We start from the raw sequence: 17127 nt of genomic DNA, 5'->3' as shown, positions 1-17127 counted from the left end.
TCAGCCACTGTTGTATGCCAAGGCATGACACTGCCCCGCGTCCATGAGACTATGATATCCTCGAGAGATTGCTGATCTGGGTGCCATGAAAGTAAGAACCATGTCTCGTGGATTGCACGGATTGCACTCCAATCTGTCCATTGGCTCCAGGGTCCTTGGCATCAGGTGCGGGTGCCTCCAGTGTGCATATACTCTGTAGAGACTAGGCGTAGCAAGCATTTTCAATTGATGATTGCCTTTTACATTCCGTATTCTTCCGAATCTACGGTGGATATCTAATCAGATGTCGTATTTGGGTATCCCAAATGCTCGGAAGGGGGAAATGTTCCCCGGTTGTATAGAGCGGACAATCTGCTAGACTTTATCTAGCTACCAAAGAGCATTTTTATAGTGTAGTGTAGGCTCAACAGACTATGAGGCTGTACTTCTCAGTCCGATCTCTTGGAATCCGTGACAGGTACTTTATATATTTCCTGGGTTGTGAGGGTTTTATTGACGAAGAGCAAGTTATTGCACAATCATATAGTCCTTCCCAGTGATAAAGACTAGCCCTAATTCATAGAAATTTCCTCTATCTCTTTACTAGGTGCAATCACTTTACTGAAATTCAAGTGTCTAGTACCTAGATATCATTCCTTTCATCTATCCCCCAGAATAATCTGAAATTGTATACCCCCATTGGCCGGCCCCTCTGTTTCAAGTAGATTGTATGATCCACCGCCGCTATGAAACCCGACACACGACGATCATCCCATTTCATCATCCTGTCGTGTCCGTATCCATAGCATTTCCATTTTGGGTTAATTGGCAAGAAGTGTCAGCTGAATAAGCATGTTTTCCTGTCGTCCTGACAAGCCACTTGGTCTAGCCCACGTTCTCAAGCTGAACGATCCTGCGTGGTGGGGAGGGACCGCATCATGGCTTCTGTGCGTGAGAGGGTCCATGAGTTCGTCCGACGTGCCCGAAAGTCCATCTCAATCCACCGAAAACCAGCCAGGTACGCACCGCATTTGATACTACTAGGATCGAAGCTAACCTGTCTATAGGAGTACAGTCAACCAGAAACAGTCGGTCTGGGAAAGACTCCCGACGACTGTGCTTGTCAAGATCCTGGCGCAATGCGAGCTGAGCGACATATTCTCTCTCATGCTCGTCTGCCGCCTGTTGCACCAGCGGATCCGGGACCATGAGCCCGCAATTGCACAGGCCTATCTCCACCACCGCAGACTCGACAATAGCTTCAACGAGGAGGCAGAGAACGAGATCAGCGCCTCGCCCGGGGACGACCTGTCCTTCATCGCGGATCTCTTCCCTCCGCCCCCGCCGCAGTACTCCAACAACAGCTGCACCGACGACCAGCCCGACTACACCCTCGGATACATGGCCGACCTGACCCGCTGCTGGCGAACATGCATCCGCCTGTCATACTATCTCGCCGCGCACGTCGTCCAGCACCATCTCCAGACCGACCCCGTCGCGCGGCCGCTCTGGTCGTCCTCCAAGACCGAAAAGGAACTCGTCTACAGCAAAGGCATCGGCCTCCTGCAATCTCGCCTCATATACCCGATGTAAGCCTCGCCTCCCACCATCACATCCACCCAAACCACCCCAGTAACCAGACCAGGGCCTACCTCATCCTCTTCCTCGAAACCACCGCAGCCGCCACAGACAGCCCGTCCCATCCCCAACACTCCCTCACCACCCAAACCTCCATCCTTCAACAACCCCCCTTCTCCTCCACCCACGTCCTCCTCTCCACCCACCACTGCATGCACCTCCTCTGCTCCACCGTCCGCCGCATGATGGCCCCCGAAGTCCCCGCCATCTCCACAGAGCACTGGCTGGGCCTCCTCCTCACCACGTCCACCCTCGAGCGCATCCTCGACTTCTTCCGCGCAGCCGCCGCCGACGAGCTAGCTAAAGACGTCCCCGCGAACCATCACCATAGCCATAGCCATTCGCACGCGCTGCCGCGCTCATGGACGAACCGCATGGAGTTCATGTGGCGCATGCGTAGCGACTGGGGCGCGTACTTAGCTTCGAACGGGGAGGCGGGCCGCGGGTCTACGCCGCCGGCTCTGGATGCGGTTTGGTTCGAGGCTGCGCGGAGGGAGTTGCGGAGGAGGGGTGCGGTGCCACACCGCTGTGAGGAGGCGGTGCATATACTGCATGGGTCTGCGGTTGTTATGCGGTGTGGGCTATGTGATGATGATGACAGTGATGACTGATGTAAATGCATGGAGCGGGCGTTTCTGACGGTTGATTGCCGGGGAGTATGGATTTGTAGATAAGATGTCCTACGTGGCTGTTGCACAGATTAACAGAACTCGGTTTGGATAATCTATCGGACGGACTGGGACCGGTTAAGAGAAATCGTGCAACGGTAATGATGTCGGTTGCCGAATAGAACCAAATATTTACTCAAGTAGTCAAAACAATGTCCCAGGGCATAAGGACCAGAACGAAAAGTAGCCACGCCAAGTTGAAACGAACGAAAGTTGATGCAATCAACAACGGGGTATGCATGATTCGCTCGAGCACTGCAGGACGAAGAATGCCATATTAATACATTACTAAAAAAAGAAAGGGTGTTTCTATCCCGATATCAACACCCAAAGAAGGAAGAAAATCTGCACATGTTAGCAACAACATCCATCAGTCCTGGATAAGTCGACGTCACATACCATTAACACGCCAAACATCTTGGCGATCAGCCACCGATTGCCGGAAACCCGCGTCCAATACTTCAGAAGTTCGCGATGGGCGCCTTGCACGTTGTCCACCACGTCCTCCGTGTTGGCGTCTATCCGCTGGATCATCTCCGTCTGCTCGTTGACCATCTGTGCCAGCTGTCCGAAGATACCGCCGAGCTCGCTGATTGTCCGTTCGATTGCATCGATAGCCTCGCCTCGCGCTTGGATATAGGAATTGCTGTTCTGCGCTTCCTCCATCATCAAGAGTTGCTGGTCGGAGTGCATCGCCGATTGTCCGAGTGGGGAGGGGTTCGAAGGATCGAGTGTCAAGAGATCTGACGAACCACCCGGTTGGGGGGTTCTCCGCCCCGAGGGGTTGTACAGTGGGGAGTCGGATCGCTGGGGGTCTAGCGCGGATTGCGACTTGGACGACACCGAGGAGACAAAGTTCTCCGTCCTTGACCGCGACGCCTGAATGTTCTTTGTCCGGACCTCGAGAACCTCCTTGAAGTTTGCGCCGACGTCGGCCAATTTCCCTTGCAGCATCACCACCACCTGAGATATTGTTAGACACGCTTATGCGTCCAATTCGGGTTCAATCCAGCACATACATTGTCATTATGTTCTCCCTCTTGATCAGCCTTGGAGCGACTGGACTTCGGATGTTGCGACAGCGTAAGCTGCTGCAGGCCGGCAATCTGTTGGTTCAGAGATGCCAGATCCTGCTTGATTACATAGGTCAACTCCGAAATCTCGACGGGCCGGTCATCGAACAGCGTCTTGCGTTTCGCAACTAATCATCAACCCAAGTCAGTCAACCCACTCAGTACGCAACCTTGTTCCCTCAACTCACGTTCGGCCAGTCGCTGCAACTTCGCGGTCGTCGCAGTGATACCCCGACCGATTTCGGCCGCTCGTCGAGCGAATTCCGATCTCCTCCTCGGGCCTTGGTCGGCACCATTCGCCTGTTTCCGCTGCGCGTCCGACAGCAGGGCCTGCCGCTGGGATCCCACTTTGGACGAGCCGAGGCGCTTCTGGGCCTGGCCGAGGATGGCACGGAATTCGACCGTGCGGTCTTGAATCGACGGCCCGGTCATGTTCGGCGAGATGTTTTGAGGGATATCGGAATGTATTCGGATCGGTTTGTTGATTATCGATAAGGAGGCAACGTGGCCGTTCGTGGAGGAGTCGAGGTACGACGGAGGAAAGCGAGTGATGGCGAGAGAAACAGCTGGGTCGTAATTAAGCGTCAAGAGAAGATCATGTCGTCCGTCGTTGCGATGTGGCAGGGAGCCAAAATGGACAAAAACCAGGGGAATGAATGAATGGACGGGATTAATCCAAGTCGCCGCAGCCGTCCTGGCCGAAAAGGGGAAAGGCGCAGGCGGGATGCACGTGACGCCGCATGCATAACGGAGGCATTACGTCAGCGGTACCAGCCACAGAGCTTACATAAATTCCCAGAATAGTAACTAACCAACTAACTAGCCGCCTCCACCTCCCACTGCGTTGTTCTTCTGCTCCCTGCGACAAGATCCATTATCGGCCCGTCCTTCGCTCCAGGCATCCAAATTATACCCCAGAGAGGTCGCAGTCGCCTCCTGTCCCTCTTTTTCTCCCGACACACGTCACAATCCTGGTTCGTCTTGCGTGGCTGAGCCCGTCGTTTCGACTTCTTCCCATCCACGTCATCTCCACCAGCCTTACGAACTCGCGTTGTACCCGACTGGCGCTGGTGGTAATTTCGCCCGATCCCGATCAATCTACTTGAAATATCACATTGATATCACTTCTTGGCGCCTATCTCAAACTCCCTCTTCGTTTCCATCATTAATGTTATCTATATCGTGCTTCTCGTCGAGTCCGCTATAGTGATGGCTCGCCAGTTCAACCGTCCGTACGAGCCCGAGCTCGCTAACCTGTCAGTCCCCCGCTAGGTGAATTCCTGGAGATTGTTAGCTGACCCAGTTGTCATTCGAATTATAGCTCCTCCCCTAACACCAGCAGCCCTCTATCCCCATTCCCTCGCGGCGAAACACCCATCTCCTTCCGGCCAAATGTGAACCGAGCAAAGACAAAGCGCTGGGTCGAAGCCAAGAAATACTCCTACGATGGAAATGACTGGGGCGAGGACGAGTGGGATGAGTATGACGACGACCCAACACCGCCTGTACCACAACCCGCACCGCTGGCGAACCAAAGCACCGGCGATATCCCCAGTACACTCTTACGGAATGCTCCCCGACCCCCGGCGACTGCGATGGATCGCTCACGATCCATGGAGCACGTAGCCACTCTAGGGGTAAACAGTGGGCCAGGTAGTCGAAGCCAGTCGACAGAGCGTACCGCGGGACAGAGCTCCAACATTGCTATGCCGATTGTACGCCCAGCAGACATCTACCGACGTATGCCAGGGCAGCAATCCGGACAGGATGCACCTTCAGGGACGGGCCATCCGAGTGAGATTCCAACCGCTGTGGGTCTCTCCGCGACCACTGAAGCTGCGCCCAAGTCCAATCTGTTAGAACGAGAAATGAGCGGCGATCACTTACCCCACCAATCCCTGAGCGCTGATGCGGAGGGAACTCCCACTCAGGAGAGACCGTCAGAGAGCTTGACAGTTCAGCACGACGCTTCGGTTCCTGGATTGCCTGACGTCAAACGTCTGTCTGGGTTCGGTACCGATTTTCTGGCAGGGTCATCTAGCAGTCAGAAGGATCAGATCCCTAACCCTGAGGAAGACCATCAGTTGCAGCATAATCCGTCTTTGGGATACCGTTCGGTGGTACATCACGCCTTTGATGTACCGGAGACCCCAAGCACTACAGTCGATAGTGTCGAACGGTCGAACAGCGGGAGCACGTCGGCCATCAGCCCTATCATTGGTAGTCGTGCTTTCGCCTCGGAAGACAAAACCCCAACCATTGTGGAAGAACCGGAAAGCACCTCTCCCCCCAAAGACTTTAAGATCGGACATCGTCGTGATCTGAGCGTCCCGAGCCCAGGAAACAGTCCTTCGAGGCAACCGGTCATCACCAACAACGACACCGTGTATTCGTCTGCGTTGGCGGAAGTGACCACTAATACGCCTGCTGACTCGTTCGGAGAATACTCTCCCTCACACCAGACCGATAGATTCTCCACTCCAGGGCAGTCGCCCATCAAGGAGGAAGATCGACCGTCACCTCTTAACATCAATACGCAGCAGGTCGGAGAGGGCCGCGAGAAACAGAACGTACCTGTGATTATTCCATCGTTGAGCACGGACGACTCACCGCAAGACACAGAAAGTGACAGACTCCGAAAGGAGATTATCCGTTCTCTAAGCCGGGAGAACACCCCAACCGACGACCTGGACCAGCAAGACCGATCCAGACCTCAAACGGGTCGACAAGATAGTCTGATTCCTAGCGAATACGAAAGATACTGGAGCGAAGAAGCTGCTTCCGGCACCCAGGAGCAGTATCAGCCAGTGGACCCTGCGCCGGCTCCAACTGCCTCTTCAGAAGTGTACTCTAGCATTCCGGCTGCATCTTCCACGGAGCAACAAAGCAGACCCAAGATCAAGAGGCGGTTTTCTTGGGAATCTTCATCTTCTGACGACGCCACGCCAGTAACCGGCGCCCAGTCCCCTCCAGGCGTGGCTATGCCTGGACAGTTCCCTATGGCTACCCCACCGCCCGTGGCCGAGGAACAGGAGGAAAAGGGACCCGACATGGGACTTACTCCTACGCCTGAGAAGCCGAAGCTTACCATCATCACGCCTTCGGCCATTGATTCTAGCAGTATCTCTTCAGATCGTCATCTTCCAGAAGTGGTGGATGCTGAGCCTATGCGCGATGTCTCTCCTCATCCAGAGGCCCAGTCGCCGGTAATCGACTACCGGAGTCCCGTGCCAGCGCCTACGGCGCCACCATCCATCGAATCGAGTTTGTTGGGCTTCCGTGACATTCTTGGAATGAAGACATCCGACGAGCGCGTGCAAGCGTTCAACCGCACGAGAGACCAGTTTGCTTCGATCAACACGGGCTTGAACCACTGGATTCAGGTGACGGTCCAAGCTCATCCCGAGCATACTGATGTTGTCGAGCAGAGTTGGAGCCTGGCGAGTGCGGCGCCCAAGCCCATGGCGGCTCGAGCGAAATTCCCGAAGTTGCCATCCCTGGGCACTTTCGGTGCATCGCACCCGGATGGTTCGCCATCCGGCTCTGGCCATGTTAGACGGCCATCGGCGCCTCTGGGAGCGATGATGAACAAGCAACAGGTGGAGCAGCGTGGAAAGGACCTACTCCACACCGCTGGGGTCTTGGGAGGAAAGGCCGGTGAGGCTGCCAAGGGTCTCTTTGCGAAGGGCCGCAGTAAATTCAAGGGAGGCAACGAAAAGGTAGAACCTTGATCTCCTATGATGGATGTTATGCGCGGTTCGTGCAAGGATGCGATGGTAATTCTCTGCACTCATCCATCGCTGCACTTGCATTTGGTTTGCTTTTTCTGGTTTATGTCTTGATACCACTGTTGTAATTGAACATATAATGTGACGCATCGTTATCTCTGCTGTTCCACCTGCCTGCAATTTGCTTTAAGTCTCCGTGCGTGTGTGTGCCAGTCACCTCTAATGCGGTGCTGTAGGGGTTTCAAACGACACGGGGATATCGGAGAAACATCCGACGGTCAGAGTTCGAGTTCTCCTCGGCCGTAGATCTGACTGCGCTGGGCCACGGCGACCAGCGACGCACAGTGCATTGTGGGAGTCTCCCGCTGATGAAGCATTCTCGACCCTGGGACGATCGAGATATGCGGTTCGACATCAAGCGGAAAGGAGTCCCTGATGTTTCGGCGAGTAGACGCGAAGTCAATACTCTCGCAGGGGACAGTCCCTCAGAGGCCACTCAACGCCGAAGAGCGCGCGGTGATCGACCCGAATATCTGCTCGACTTGGAGAACGAAATGAGTCGCGCTCTCGGTCTGGACGGGGCGTGTCGATCCAAATTGGCTGCCGACGGAATTGACCGATCGCGTTCGCGTTCCTTCTAGGCAATTAAGGCCCGACAAGCATCCGCGGACGTCAGCAGAGAGTTTGAGGCTCTAACGAATAAACATGGCGGGGCTGATGGTGCGGCGAGGTTGAGCTCGTATTCCGACTCTTCACGACTCCTGCAGACCAACCACGCCCTTCTTCCACGACAGTACAATATTGTACGACGAGCCCCAGATGCAGACGACGATCGGGCGTTGCGATGACTGTCGACGAGCGCCGGTGGAGCAGAGTAGTGGCGCCAAGGCAGACTGTTCGACACTGTCACATTCCCTGGTGCTGCTAGGCGGCGACGATCAGCGTGAAGATGCACATTCTTTTGGCGATTTTGGTCTGCAGCCCCCGGCCCTCCCACGCGGGCGTCAACAACGACGAGGGGGAAGTGCACCGCTGCAACTGCCCCTGTCGCCGCCACTACATCGGATGGAGTCCGTTTCCTCCTTGGGCATCCAGCATCCTCCTGATCTAGACCCGAATCGGCCGCGGGGTGCCCTGCTTGGTGAGTGATCGATGCATTCCCCCCTGTCCCTTTGTTTCTTTCAATCCCCCAGAAGATGACAGAACCTGTGATCGGAGATTCCATCTGACGCCGCTGACTCGGTCAGATCGCAGCGCCTCCCTCGTGTCGCTCCCCTCCGACATGGACCCGGATGAGGTGCAGCCGCAAATTCTTGGCGGCGACGAAGACAACAAAGAGCCTGAACAACGTCGCTCAACAGGCCGGGACTTTCTAGCCCCTTCTACTCCAAGCAATGACCGCACCTTTTCTACTTCTGCTGCCTGCAAACAGGAGACTAAAGGCCGCTCCGCCATGGACAAGATTGTCGGGAGAATCCGCCGTCCCTCCAACCCGGCCGCTGATCCTGGTCAGCCGTCGCATAGAGGGCCTCTGGATAGGCTGAGTGTATGTTCTTCCGCCAGTCATCCATGCGCGCGCTCGAGACTAATATCGTTTCACTCAGGGGCTGTTTGGCCGCCATCATGGCCGCAGTGAGCAACACCTGCAGTCACCGCCGTCCATTGCAACGCAAGGTCCACGAGGCCATAAATCAATGGACCGACTGCATCTCTCTTCGTCGCAACCCTCGACGCCAGGCTACCCGCCTCAGCACGTCTCCTCGCCCGGCCACACCAGGCCCAGTTCGTCGCGCGACAACGCCCTCTTCCAGGGACAGCGTCCGCCGCCTGAGGGGTACTTTGCTCCAGAGTCCTTCGCTCGGTTCAGGGAGACACAGGACACCAACATCCCCCTGGCCCACCAGGTCAGCGCCGAAACCATCCCCCGCCATAGCGGCAGCGGTCGAAGCCGGGGAAGTGGGAGCGCCGCCAGCAGTCTCCCGCCCAACTCTCCACGACATCCCCCAAGAAGCCCTCCCCTCCCTCACGCCCGGCCATACCACCCACCGCAATCGCCGCCGCAACCGCAATATCCCGCCCACCTCGCATCCCCGCTCCCTTCCCCGGTCCCGCGCACGCCGCCCTCTCGCGGCCGCAGCGAAGAACGCACCTACGCCCAGGAACTCCACCTCCGCTCCCGCAGCCCCAAGACCTTTGCCCCGCGTCCCGAAGAACGCCACATCCCCAGCACCGACATCACCGACCCAGCCCATAATTTGGGCACGTTCCGCTCGTCGAACCCGCGCACCAGCCGCATCGGCGACCAGGAAAGCCCGTGGAAACTGACCCTGCCCGGCGACGACGACGATGACACCGAGTCTGGCACCCTCGCCTCCTGGCGCCGCCACACCACCGGCGGTGCGGTGCCCACCGCCGCTGCCGAGGACGACCGACTGCCCACCTACGAGGAAGACTCGGAGAACCATCCGCCGCCGGCGATGCCCGTCTCCGATGAGAAGCGCGCCTCGACATCGCTCGTCCCCGGGGGAGGTGGGCAGCAGCAGCAGCAGCAGTCGCAGTATGAACATCCGACCCGCGGCCACGGCCGGTCGGTCAACACCTCCGGGTCGCCGGTGGAGCTGCCAGTGCGCGCGGACGACGACTCCAGTGAGGAGATCACCATGTCGAGCACGGCATATCCGGGGCAGGAGTGGAAACCTCTGGGGTATTCGGGGTGGGAGGGATGACAGATATGGACAGGTGATATAACATATGCATGTACTTTGGATGTATTCTGCAGCGTTCAGCGAGCTTGACGATTACGAAATAGCATAATGAATCGATTGACGAGAGCGTCTTGATGAAATTGCGTGTATATAGAGTCGAGATCTATCTCTATTTTGCCCACTATACATACACCCCCCACTCAGCATGTCTCTACCCCTCGAACACGCTGTGGTTCAACTCAACCCCCATATCCTTAGCCATGGTCTGCATCTGCGCCTCAATGGAATCCTCCATGCCGCCGCCCAGATGCAAGAACTGGCGCACCTTGGTAAAATAAAAGAACACATCGGAAGAGAACAGCACGAAGCGGAAAAGCAAATGGCGCCCAAAGTTGCGGATCTTCTGCGCGAGCGGCAGATCGGGCGACTCGACCAGCGCGCGCGACGCCCACGTGCCGGTGATCTTGACGCGGTTGACGGGCGACCCGAGGAACTGGTTGTTGGCCTGGACGATGCGCAGGTTGCGGCCGAGGAAAATGAGCTGCTTGGGCCACTTGGTCTCGTCGCCGAGGATCTCGCGCACGCCGCGGCGGGCGGCCTGCTGCATCTCGTAGGCGCGCTGGGCGCGCTCGGTGCGGCTGAGGCCCTCGAGGTTCAGTTGCGTGGAGCGGTCGCCGCCCTGGTAGGGGCGCATGAGGGTGGCGGAGGCGAAGATGTCCGGGTTGGAGACGCCCCAGCCGCGCACGATGTCGCCCAGCGTGGCGTTGTCGAAGGTCAGCAGCGCCTCCCAGAAGGCGGCGTACTGGTGGCGGAAGGCGGTGTCCATGTGGATGTAGAGGCCGTGGTCGATGAGGACGAGCTCCGCGTGGCCGGAGGGTTTGCGCCGCACGAAGATGTTGCCCGGGTGCGGGTCGCAGTGCACGAAGCCCCAGAGGAACATCTGCGCGGAGAACAGGTCCACCATCGTCGTCATGACTTCCTTCAGCGACAGGCCCAGCCCGCCGCGGCCGTTCCAGCCGCGCCAATGGTCGCGCTCGGGTTTGATCTTGGCGAGGTTGGGGTTGCGGCGCACGAGGGCGGAGAGGTCTTCGTTCGCTGCGGGGGGCTTCTGCCCACTGGACGGAGACGGGTCGAGGGGTGTGCCGTGGCAGCCCGGGCTGCCCTCGCGCCAGCCGCCGCGCCAGCCGCGCGTGATGGCGTCCTTGTCCCAGAGGCGCACGCCCTCGATCCACTCGGCGGTCATGACGCGGCGCGAGCTGAGGTCGTGGTAGACGCGGGGGATGTAGACGCGGCCGCGGAGGCGGGACTCGCCGGCGACGAGGCGGCTCATAGTCTCGGAGTTCTGTGCCTCATTCTGGAAATCGGTCTCGAGGTAGAGGCGCTCGTTGATGTAGGGCACGAGCGAGTAGAAGGGGATGTCGAAGACCTTGCTGTAGATCCAGGTGACGACCTTGAACGCCCAGAGATCCCACTGGATCTGCTGGGCGATCTCGCGCTTCTGGATCTTGATGGCGACCTCGCGGCCGTCGGCGAGCCGCGCCCAGTGCACCTGCGCGACCGAGGCGCTGGCGCGCGCCCGCCGCTCCATGACGCCCTTGGTCGGGTCGCCCGAGAACGACACGCCGAAGACCTCCTCGGGCGACTTGCCGAAGTCCTCGCGGATGACCTTTTCCACGTCCTTCCAGTCATTCTGCGGGGCGTCGTCGAACATGCGCGAGAACATTTTCTGGAACTCGGGCGGCAGGATGGCCGACTGCATGGCGATCGCCTGGCCGATCTTCAGGTAGAGGCCGCCATTCTGGCGGAGGAGGTCCGAGAGGCGCTCGGCGTTGCGGGTGTGCACGGCGGCGATGGAGCTGGCGAGGGGCGGGTTCGGACGGAAGTTGATTTTGTAGTCGAGGGCGACGATGAGGCCGAGGGAGAAGGTTCGCGCGGTGCGGGTCAGAGAGGAGGCGTAGAATTGGGAGTCGATGGCGTAGACGACGCCGGTGGCTAGGGAGAAGTAGACCAGGCGGCGCAACCACTTGCGAGTGCGATGGTAGGTCTTTGCCGGGGTCGGCTTGCCCAGCGAACTGGGCGACGGAGGCACAAACGGCTGGAACTGGCCTGCATGAACATGGCGAATGGACTGGGCCAGCGGACGGTGTCGGAGAGGGGTTGCGACGGTCAAGGACCGCCAGGAGCGGGCGAAAGACGTCACAGACGTCATTGGGATGGATTACCGGGGAGGCAGGGGTATCATAATGGGTGATGGAGAGTAGAAGGGGTGAAGGAGGGGGGACGAGGGACGAGAGGGAGAGAAGAATGGTGAAGTGAGAAATGTGAAGAGAGAAGAGAGAAGAGAAGTGGACGATGACGACGGACATACGGAGTAAGCAATCTCGTACGAAATGTTCTCCGCAGTATCTCCGAATCGCTTCACTACACAACCCTCTATATCACGTACTATGAGAATATATTCCAAATACTCATATTTTATACAGATACATTACATCCGATCGTATATCATTCCCTCTTGCACCATCACCCCCGTCCCCAGCGTCTGACACACCCGCGCGTACTCGCGCATGTTGTTCGGGATGATTTCCTCCCACAGTTGATCCTTCTGTAGCCATTCGTACTGCTCGCGACAGACCTCCTCCGATGCCAGCGGGAGCAGCGTCGGCAGGTTCTTCATGGCCGCCCGGAGAAAGTTCTTCTTGAAGCAGTTGCCAAACGCCGCCAGCGTCTCCGAATCCGAACAAATGTCGCGTCCCTGCAGCATCGGTCCACAGTGCTTCTTGATAATGGCGGCCGCGTCGTCGCCCAGCTTCAGCATGGCGTCCTCTTGCCGTGGCGCATTCAAACGCTTCATCATGTTGCGAACCGCCGGCACGAAAGTGTTGTTGCGCGTCCACAGGTCCCAGTGCGGCACCGTCGGTTGGCATCCCTTGTCGCAGATCTCGCGCTGGAATTTCTCAAACAGTTCGCTCGGTCGACCTGTCAGCGCCAGGACAACTTTCAGACAGGAAGGGCCGACTTTTGCGGAGACCACCGAGGCATTGCCGAGGAGAAGGAGGAGGAGAATCAGGGGGGAGAGAAGGGCGCCGGAAAGGCGCATGGCGAATGTCGGTGAAGGAGCTGCGATTATTCAAGCGAGGTCAGTCCGATCAAACGAGAGTGTCTCGGGGAGGGTGAAAGATGAAAGATGAAGGAAAGAACGGACAACAGCAGCAGCAAGGCTTGTGAATGAGGCGCAATTAATGGCGATCGACAGTTTCCCCGCATTGCCTCTAGCGCATCCAACAAACACCCAAAATTAGGGCTTCACTCTCTACATCGGACAGTGACTGTTGTCAGACCACCTATATAGACCCGTATCCTTTCTGGATTCTGTTTCTCGATTCTTTCTCTGTCTCTGATCTTACCGGATGGCCCAGATCTCATATACTTTTTCTCTTATATACTTTGGTTGCTTCTGTTATACTCTTTCCTATACCCTTGCATGCATCTAAGACACGCTGTTCAAACAAAAACAACCCGGTCCACCATATTCCCAAAGCCCATCCCAATGAGAAAATAGTTTCGTCCAAGGGGGCGTCCCTCCAAAATGGCAGAGGATGCTGTATATCCGCACAGCAGTCCGGCGGAAATCACTCTCGATGGCTGCGTGCATACCGAGAAAGCTCTAAGTCATTGCAACTTCAGAAGCTGGATGAAAACGCAAGCGTCATCACTGCGCAGCTGCGAATGTCCTGTCACGAAACTCTTATATATACTCGGCCTGAGGGCGAACGGCGTCCTTACTTGGTAAGTGGACTTTCTTGGAGTATAGAGTCTCGACTGACCAAATTCCACAGGTGAACAGAAACACAGAAGTGGTCAACCAGTATATGGCTCAGTGCCTACAACCCCTCGTGGACTACTATCAAGACGGCCGGCCTGATCTCTTACCGATCACGGTCCCCAGCTACACTCGCGACCTGCGCGCTGCGGAGGTGGCGTTCTATTTAGCCCAGGACTCTCCGCGTCTGCGGCTGCTCGCCAGAATCATGGCGCGGCGTGTGTCGTCTGCGGTTCTTGCCAATGTCGAAGAGTTTCTTGGCCGTTGCTAGCCCACTACGACCATCGACGCTACCTGCTGATCGGGGATTCGGTCCAACTCTACCCAGTGGTCATCTCACATGACAATAACTCCCTATTCCAGGTATCCGGCACGTCTCTGCTCTGGCGCCGACACTTAGGTGGCATCCTGATGGGTAGGCTCGCAGGGTGTCGTCCGCTGGGCCAGCGAGGTCAACGGCATGAAGCCTACCGAAACATATACATCAGTATCCATATAAGATCTTGATCTTCTATTTCCGTTCTATGCTATCTTTGACGGAGATCTGATTATCTTCCCTTCATCGGCGACAGCGGGCTCAAGGCGGTCAGCCGACTGTACAATATCCTCGAGCTCCCCGAGTTCACCAAAACGGCCTGCAGACTCTGGACGCGCTGTCCCGCCACGAAGACGTATCACGACACTACTCGGAACCGCTTCTTGCTTCACGGCCCTGCTCTGCCTGCAGAAATCTGGTCTAACTCAACGCAACATTGCATGCCTCTCAGTCCTCCGCCGCAGAGTTGTCAGCCTCCCTCTGGTTCCAATTCCGGTTTTAACCACCGCGTGCGCTCGCCGACCGCAAGCGAGCACGCTAGAGCCTACCTCGATCAGATTTTCGATCCTATTGTCCTGCCGGCCGTGGGGCTTCATGATCATTGGGCCAGTGAGGCCAGGGACGACGACAACTACGGCTATTCCGACACGTACGCCACTGGCGGCAATGATGACACTGAGGACACTGACTCGGATCATGGAGTGTCTCTGAACGCCGGGCAGTCCGCGCCTACGGCGAGCGGACCCGTGGCCAGAGCCGAATATACGATCGACGGAAACGGTCAGGATGGGGTCGAAATCGAACGCTGTGAGGCATTGGTGACGGTACTCTGACATAATCAGAGATCGATGTCTCCAGAACCAAGCCAGAATATTAGTTGCGACGCGCTAGTGTTCAGCAGGGCTCCATCCTACGGCTCGCTTTTCAGAAATCTATTTGGACTGTTGTTGATCTTCCATGTATCTTAGAACCTGCAGAGCATTCATCTCTATCAACCTTTTCGTCCACAACGTCAGGCGAGGCCCGATGTCCACGCTAGCCTCACTGAGCTCATCTCAATATATCTGTGAGAGTGAAAGCTGCGACCTCCTAGCAGGCCGTCTAGGAGCGTCTCCCGAGGCAAGGGCTCTCGTAGACAAAGAGCAGCGCCCTTCGCCCCATCCATTTTGCTGGACAGTTTCCGGGTGTGGCAGGGGTTTATTAGAACTGTTCAGATGTTTATTATCCTCCACGACTGGAAGACTTACCAGGGCCATCTATATCTACAGCCGGTTGGGGAACCGAAGCCCACAGTCTTCTCAACGAGAAGGTGCTCGTCGGTAATGAAACCGGCGTCAATGGAAGGTGGCAGCAGCATCTAGTCCAGGTCATGTGGGGAGCCTTCGAGGAACAAAGGCTCCAGGCCATAATGGGCGACTTTGACATCGTGGTCCAGAGCTATAGAGAGATACGGGATATGGCAGGAGTCACACCAACTGGCAATCTGTGATAAGTGAGCGAACGGACTCACCATGTATCAAGAAATATGACCAACGAGATAACTAAAGCGGGTGAAATTGATATACAAACCCTTGATGCCTTACCAAGATACGTCCAGCGCCACCTTCGACCATTTTGTGAGGGGCCCAAGGAACGCGTTTCATGAGTGCTACCAGAGACCTTGTCTTTACAAAGATTTGGACAGCGGTATACTGTGATCTTCTGTCGCCTGCCATACGCGGGTGTCCCAAGGGCTCATTGGCATAGCGAGCCATCCCGGCAGCTCGTACGGAGATGGTTCTGGGGGATTAGAGCTGCCAGGCTACAAGAGGCAATAGACATCGTCGGGGTTACATGAGAGATCCTTCAAGAACCAATATCTGGAAGATTTGCGGAGAGATATCTACAATAGTACTCCTATAGGACACTGTATTAGAAAAGGACAAAGGCCGCAAGCTAGATTCTAGATGGAAGGGACCCTTTCTGCTCAAACAACTGACTCACTATAAACGATCAGCAGTTCTTGAGGACCTGGTAACACATCTTAATTGCGTTGATCACCCGAAGCGATTTGTTTCTCGGACTGAGAGTATAAGGAAGGAAGCGATTAAACTCTGACAAAGCCTTCTTAGGAGACATCAAAAAGCAAAAAGAATCGTGAAGGAAACAAGAAAAGAGCTCCACAAGCAAAAAATGCATGAGAAGGGCTATACTAAGGACGACGATACTGAGTTGTAGACTGCGTCTACCCCAGCTTAGTTTACGCATAATCATGGTATTGTATAGAGCGCTTTATGTCTCTACCGGAATCGTGTAATGAATCCGAACCAATTTCATTGACTGTATTTCTCTTATTATGTCCATAGCACAAGAAGAAAGGGGTATAAATGGCCACGAATAGAACAAACCAAGACTCCGAGACAACCAACTTCAAAGACAAATCTACGTCAATTTTTCAACGAGTCCAACCCGAACACACCCGTAGTGTAGCCCAGTAAACATCGTTGCTATGCAATCCGTGGCCCCATAATCAGAACAGAAGAGTGCAAGGAGACGCAAATGAACAGATCAAAAACGAAGGGAATGAATACGCGGTAAACGTCATGATGCATATACCATCACCATCATGTCAGAACGGCGCATGTGTTGACACCAGCCACATATAAGTGGGGTGTAAGCATCAATCCAATATGTTCTTTTATGCAATGATCCCAGAACCTGATGTTCCGGAGCCCCATCGGAAGCGCTTCAAGCCGCCTCTGACAGCCTCCTGTCCACATCTGGCGGAGGCCCTACCACTGGAGAAGTTGGCATCGCCGACAACTACCCCAGAGTTGGCCTCTATCCTACCAACCTCGCGGCCAAGCACGTACCCCGCTGAGAAACTAATGGCGGAAAAGAGCACCACGACCCCAGCACTAATGACCCAGGTCATGATTGTTGGGCTCGTCTCAGTGTTGGTTCGGCGACTCTTCTTGGCCGAATGTGTCGAGCTACGGTCCTTGGACGAGCTAGACCGGCGTTTCACTTTGGAGGTAGGCGGCGGTGTATACGTAGCAGTTGCATGAGGCTTTGGCCGACGGGATCGGTTGGAGGCACTGGTTTCTGCAGCCGAAAGGGCGCCATCGTCGCTGGGCTTCGTCTCCCATCGCCCTGGACTCTGGTACTATTCGGAACGCCACCTGGGTTGTTGAAAGGTCACATTAAAAAGTGCTTCT

General features: G+C 56.1%; 6 protein-coding genes across 6 annotated transcripts; 4 read left to right on the top strand and 2 right to left on the bottom strand.

Annotated features, from left to right (window-relative positions):
• Window positions 1-917: 917 nt before the first annotated feature.
• Window positions 918-1572, top strand: ATEG_01714 (F-box protein; the record flags this gene model as incomplete). Its single annotated transcript, XM_001209079.1, has 2 exons — window positions 918-997; window positions 1047-1572. 2 exons carry the CDS (start codon window positions 918-920, stop codon window positions 1570-1572), a joined length of 606 nt encoding a protein of 201 aa, XP_001209079.1.
• Window positions 1573-2594: 1022 nt separating this feature from the next.
• ATEG_01713 (t-SNARE syntaxin) lies at window positions 2595-3790 on the bottom strand (the record flags this gene model as incomplete). Its single annotated transcript, XM_001209078.1, has 4 exons — window positions 2595-2630; window positions 2685-3248; window positions 3305-3486; window positions 3547-3790. The coding sequence occupies 4 exons, from the start codon at window positions 3788-3790 to the stop codon at window positions 2595-2597; spliced, it is 1026 nt and encodes a 341-aa protein (XP_001209078.1).
• A 777-nt stretch (window positions 3791-4567) lies between these two features.
• Window positions 4568-7089, top strand: ATEG_01712 (uncharacterized protein; the record flags this gene model as incomplete). The annotated part of the gene is made up of 2 exons (XM_001209077.1): window positions 4568-4590; window positions 4662-7089. 2 exons carry the CDS (start codon window positions 4568-4570, stop codon window positions 7087-7089), a joined length of 2451 nt encoding a protein of 816 aa, XP_001209077.1.
• Window positions 7090-8368: 1279 nt separating this feature from the next.
• Window positions 8369-9812, top strand: ATEG_01711 (uncharacterized protein; the record flags this gene model as incomplete). The annotated part of the gene is made up of 2 exons (XM_001209076.1): window positions 8369-8632; window positions 8691-9812. 2 exons carry the CDS (start codon window positions 8369-8371, stop codon window positions 9810-9812), a joined length of 1386 nt encoding a protein of 461 aa, XP_001209076.1.
• A 190-nt stretch (window positions 9813-10002) lies between these two features.
• On the bottom strand, window positions 10003-12891 carry ATEG_01710 (ABC1 kinase family protein; the record flags this gene model as incomplete). Its single annotated transcript, XM_001209075.1, has 3 exons — window positions 10003-11892; window positions 12160-12222; window positions 12343-12891. The coding sequence occupies 3 exons, from the start codon at window positions 12889-12891 to the stop codon at window positions 10003-10005; spliced, it is 2502 nt and encodes an 833-aa protein (XP_001209075.1).
• Window positions 12892-13380: 489 nt separating this feature from the next.
• Window positions 13381-14763, top strand: ATEG_01709 (uncharacterized protein; the record flags this gene model as incomplete). Its single annotated transcript, XM_001209074.1, has 5 exons — window positions 13381-13395; window positions 13560-13580; window positions 13631-13832; window positions 13978-14029; window positions 14157-14763. 5 exons carry the CDS (start codon window positions 13381-13383, stop codon window positions 14761-14763), a joined length of 897 nt encoding a protein of 298 aa, XP_001209074.1.
• Window positions 14764-17127: the final 2364 nt, after the last annotated feature.

This window comes from Aspergillus terreus, genomic scaffold, assembly GCF_000149615.1.
Source record: "Aspergillus terreus NIH2624 scaffold_2 genomic scaffold, whole genome shotgun sequence".
Lineage (NCBI taxonomy): Eukaryota > Fungi > Ascomycota > Eurotiomycetes > Eurotiales > Aspergillaceae > Aspergillus > Aspergillus terreus.
The sequence above is the reverse complement of the archived record's forward strand: the minus strand, read 5'-3'. Positions and strand labels throughout refer to the sequence as shown.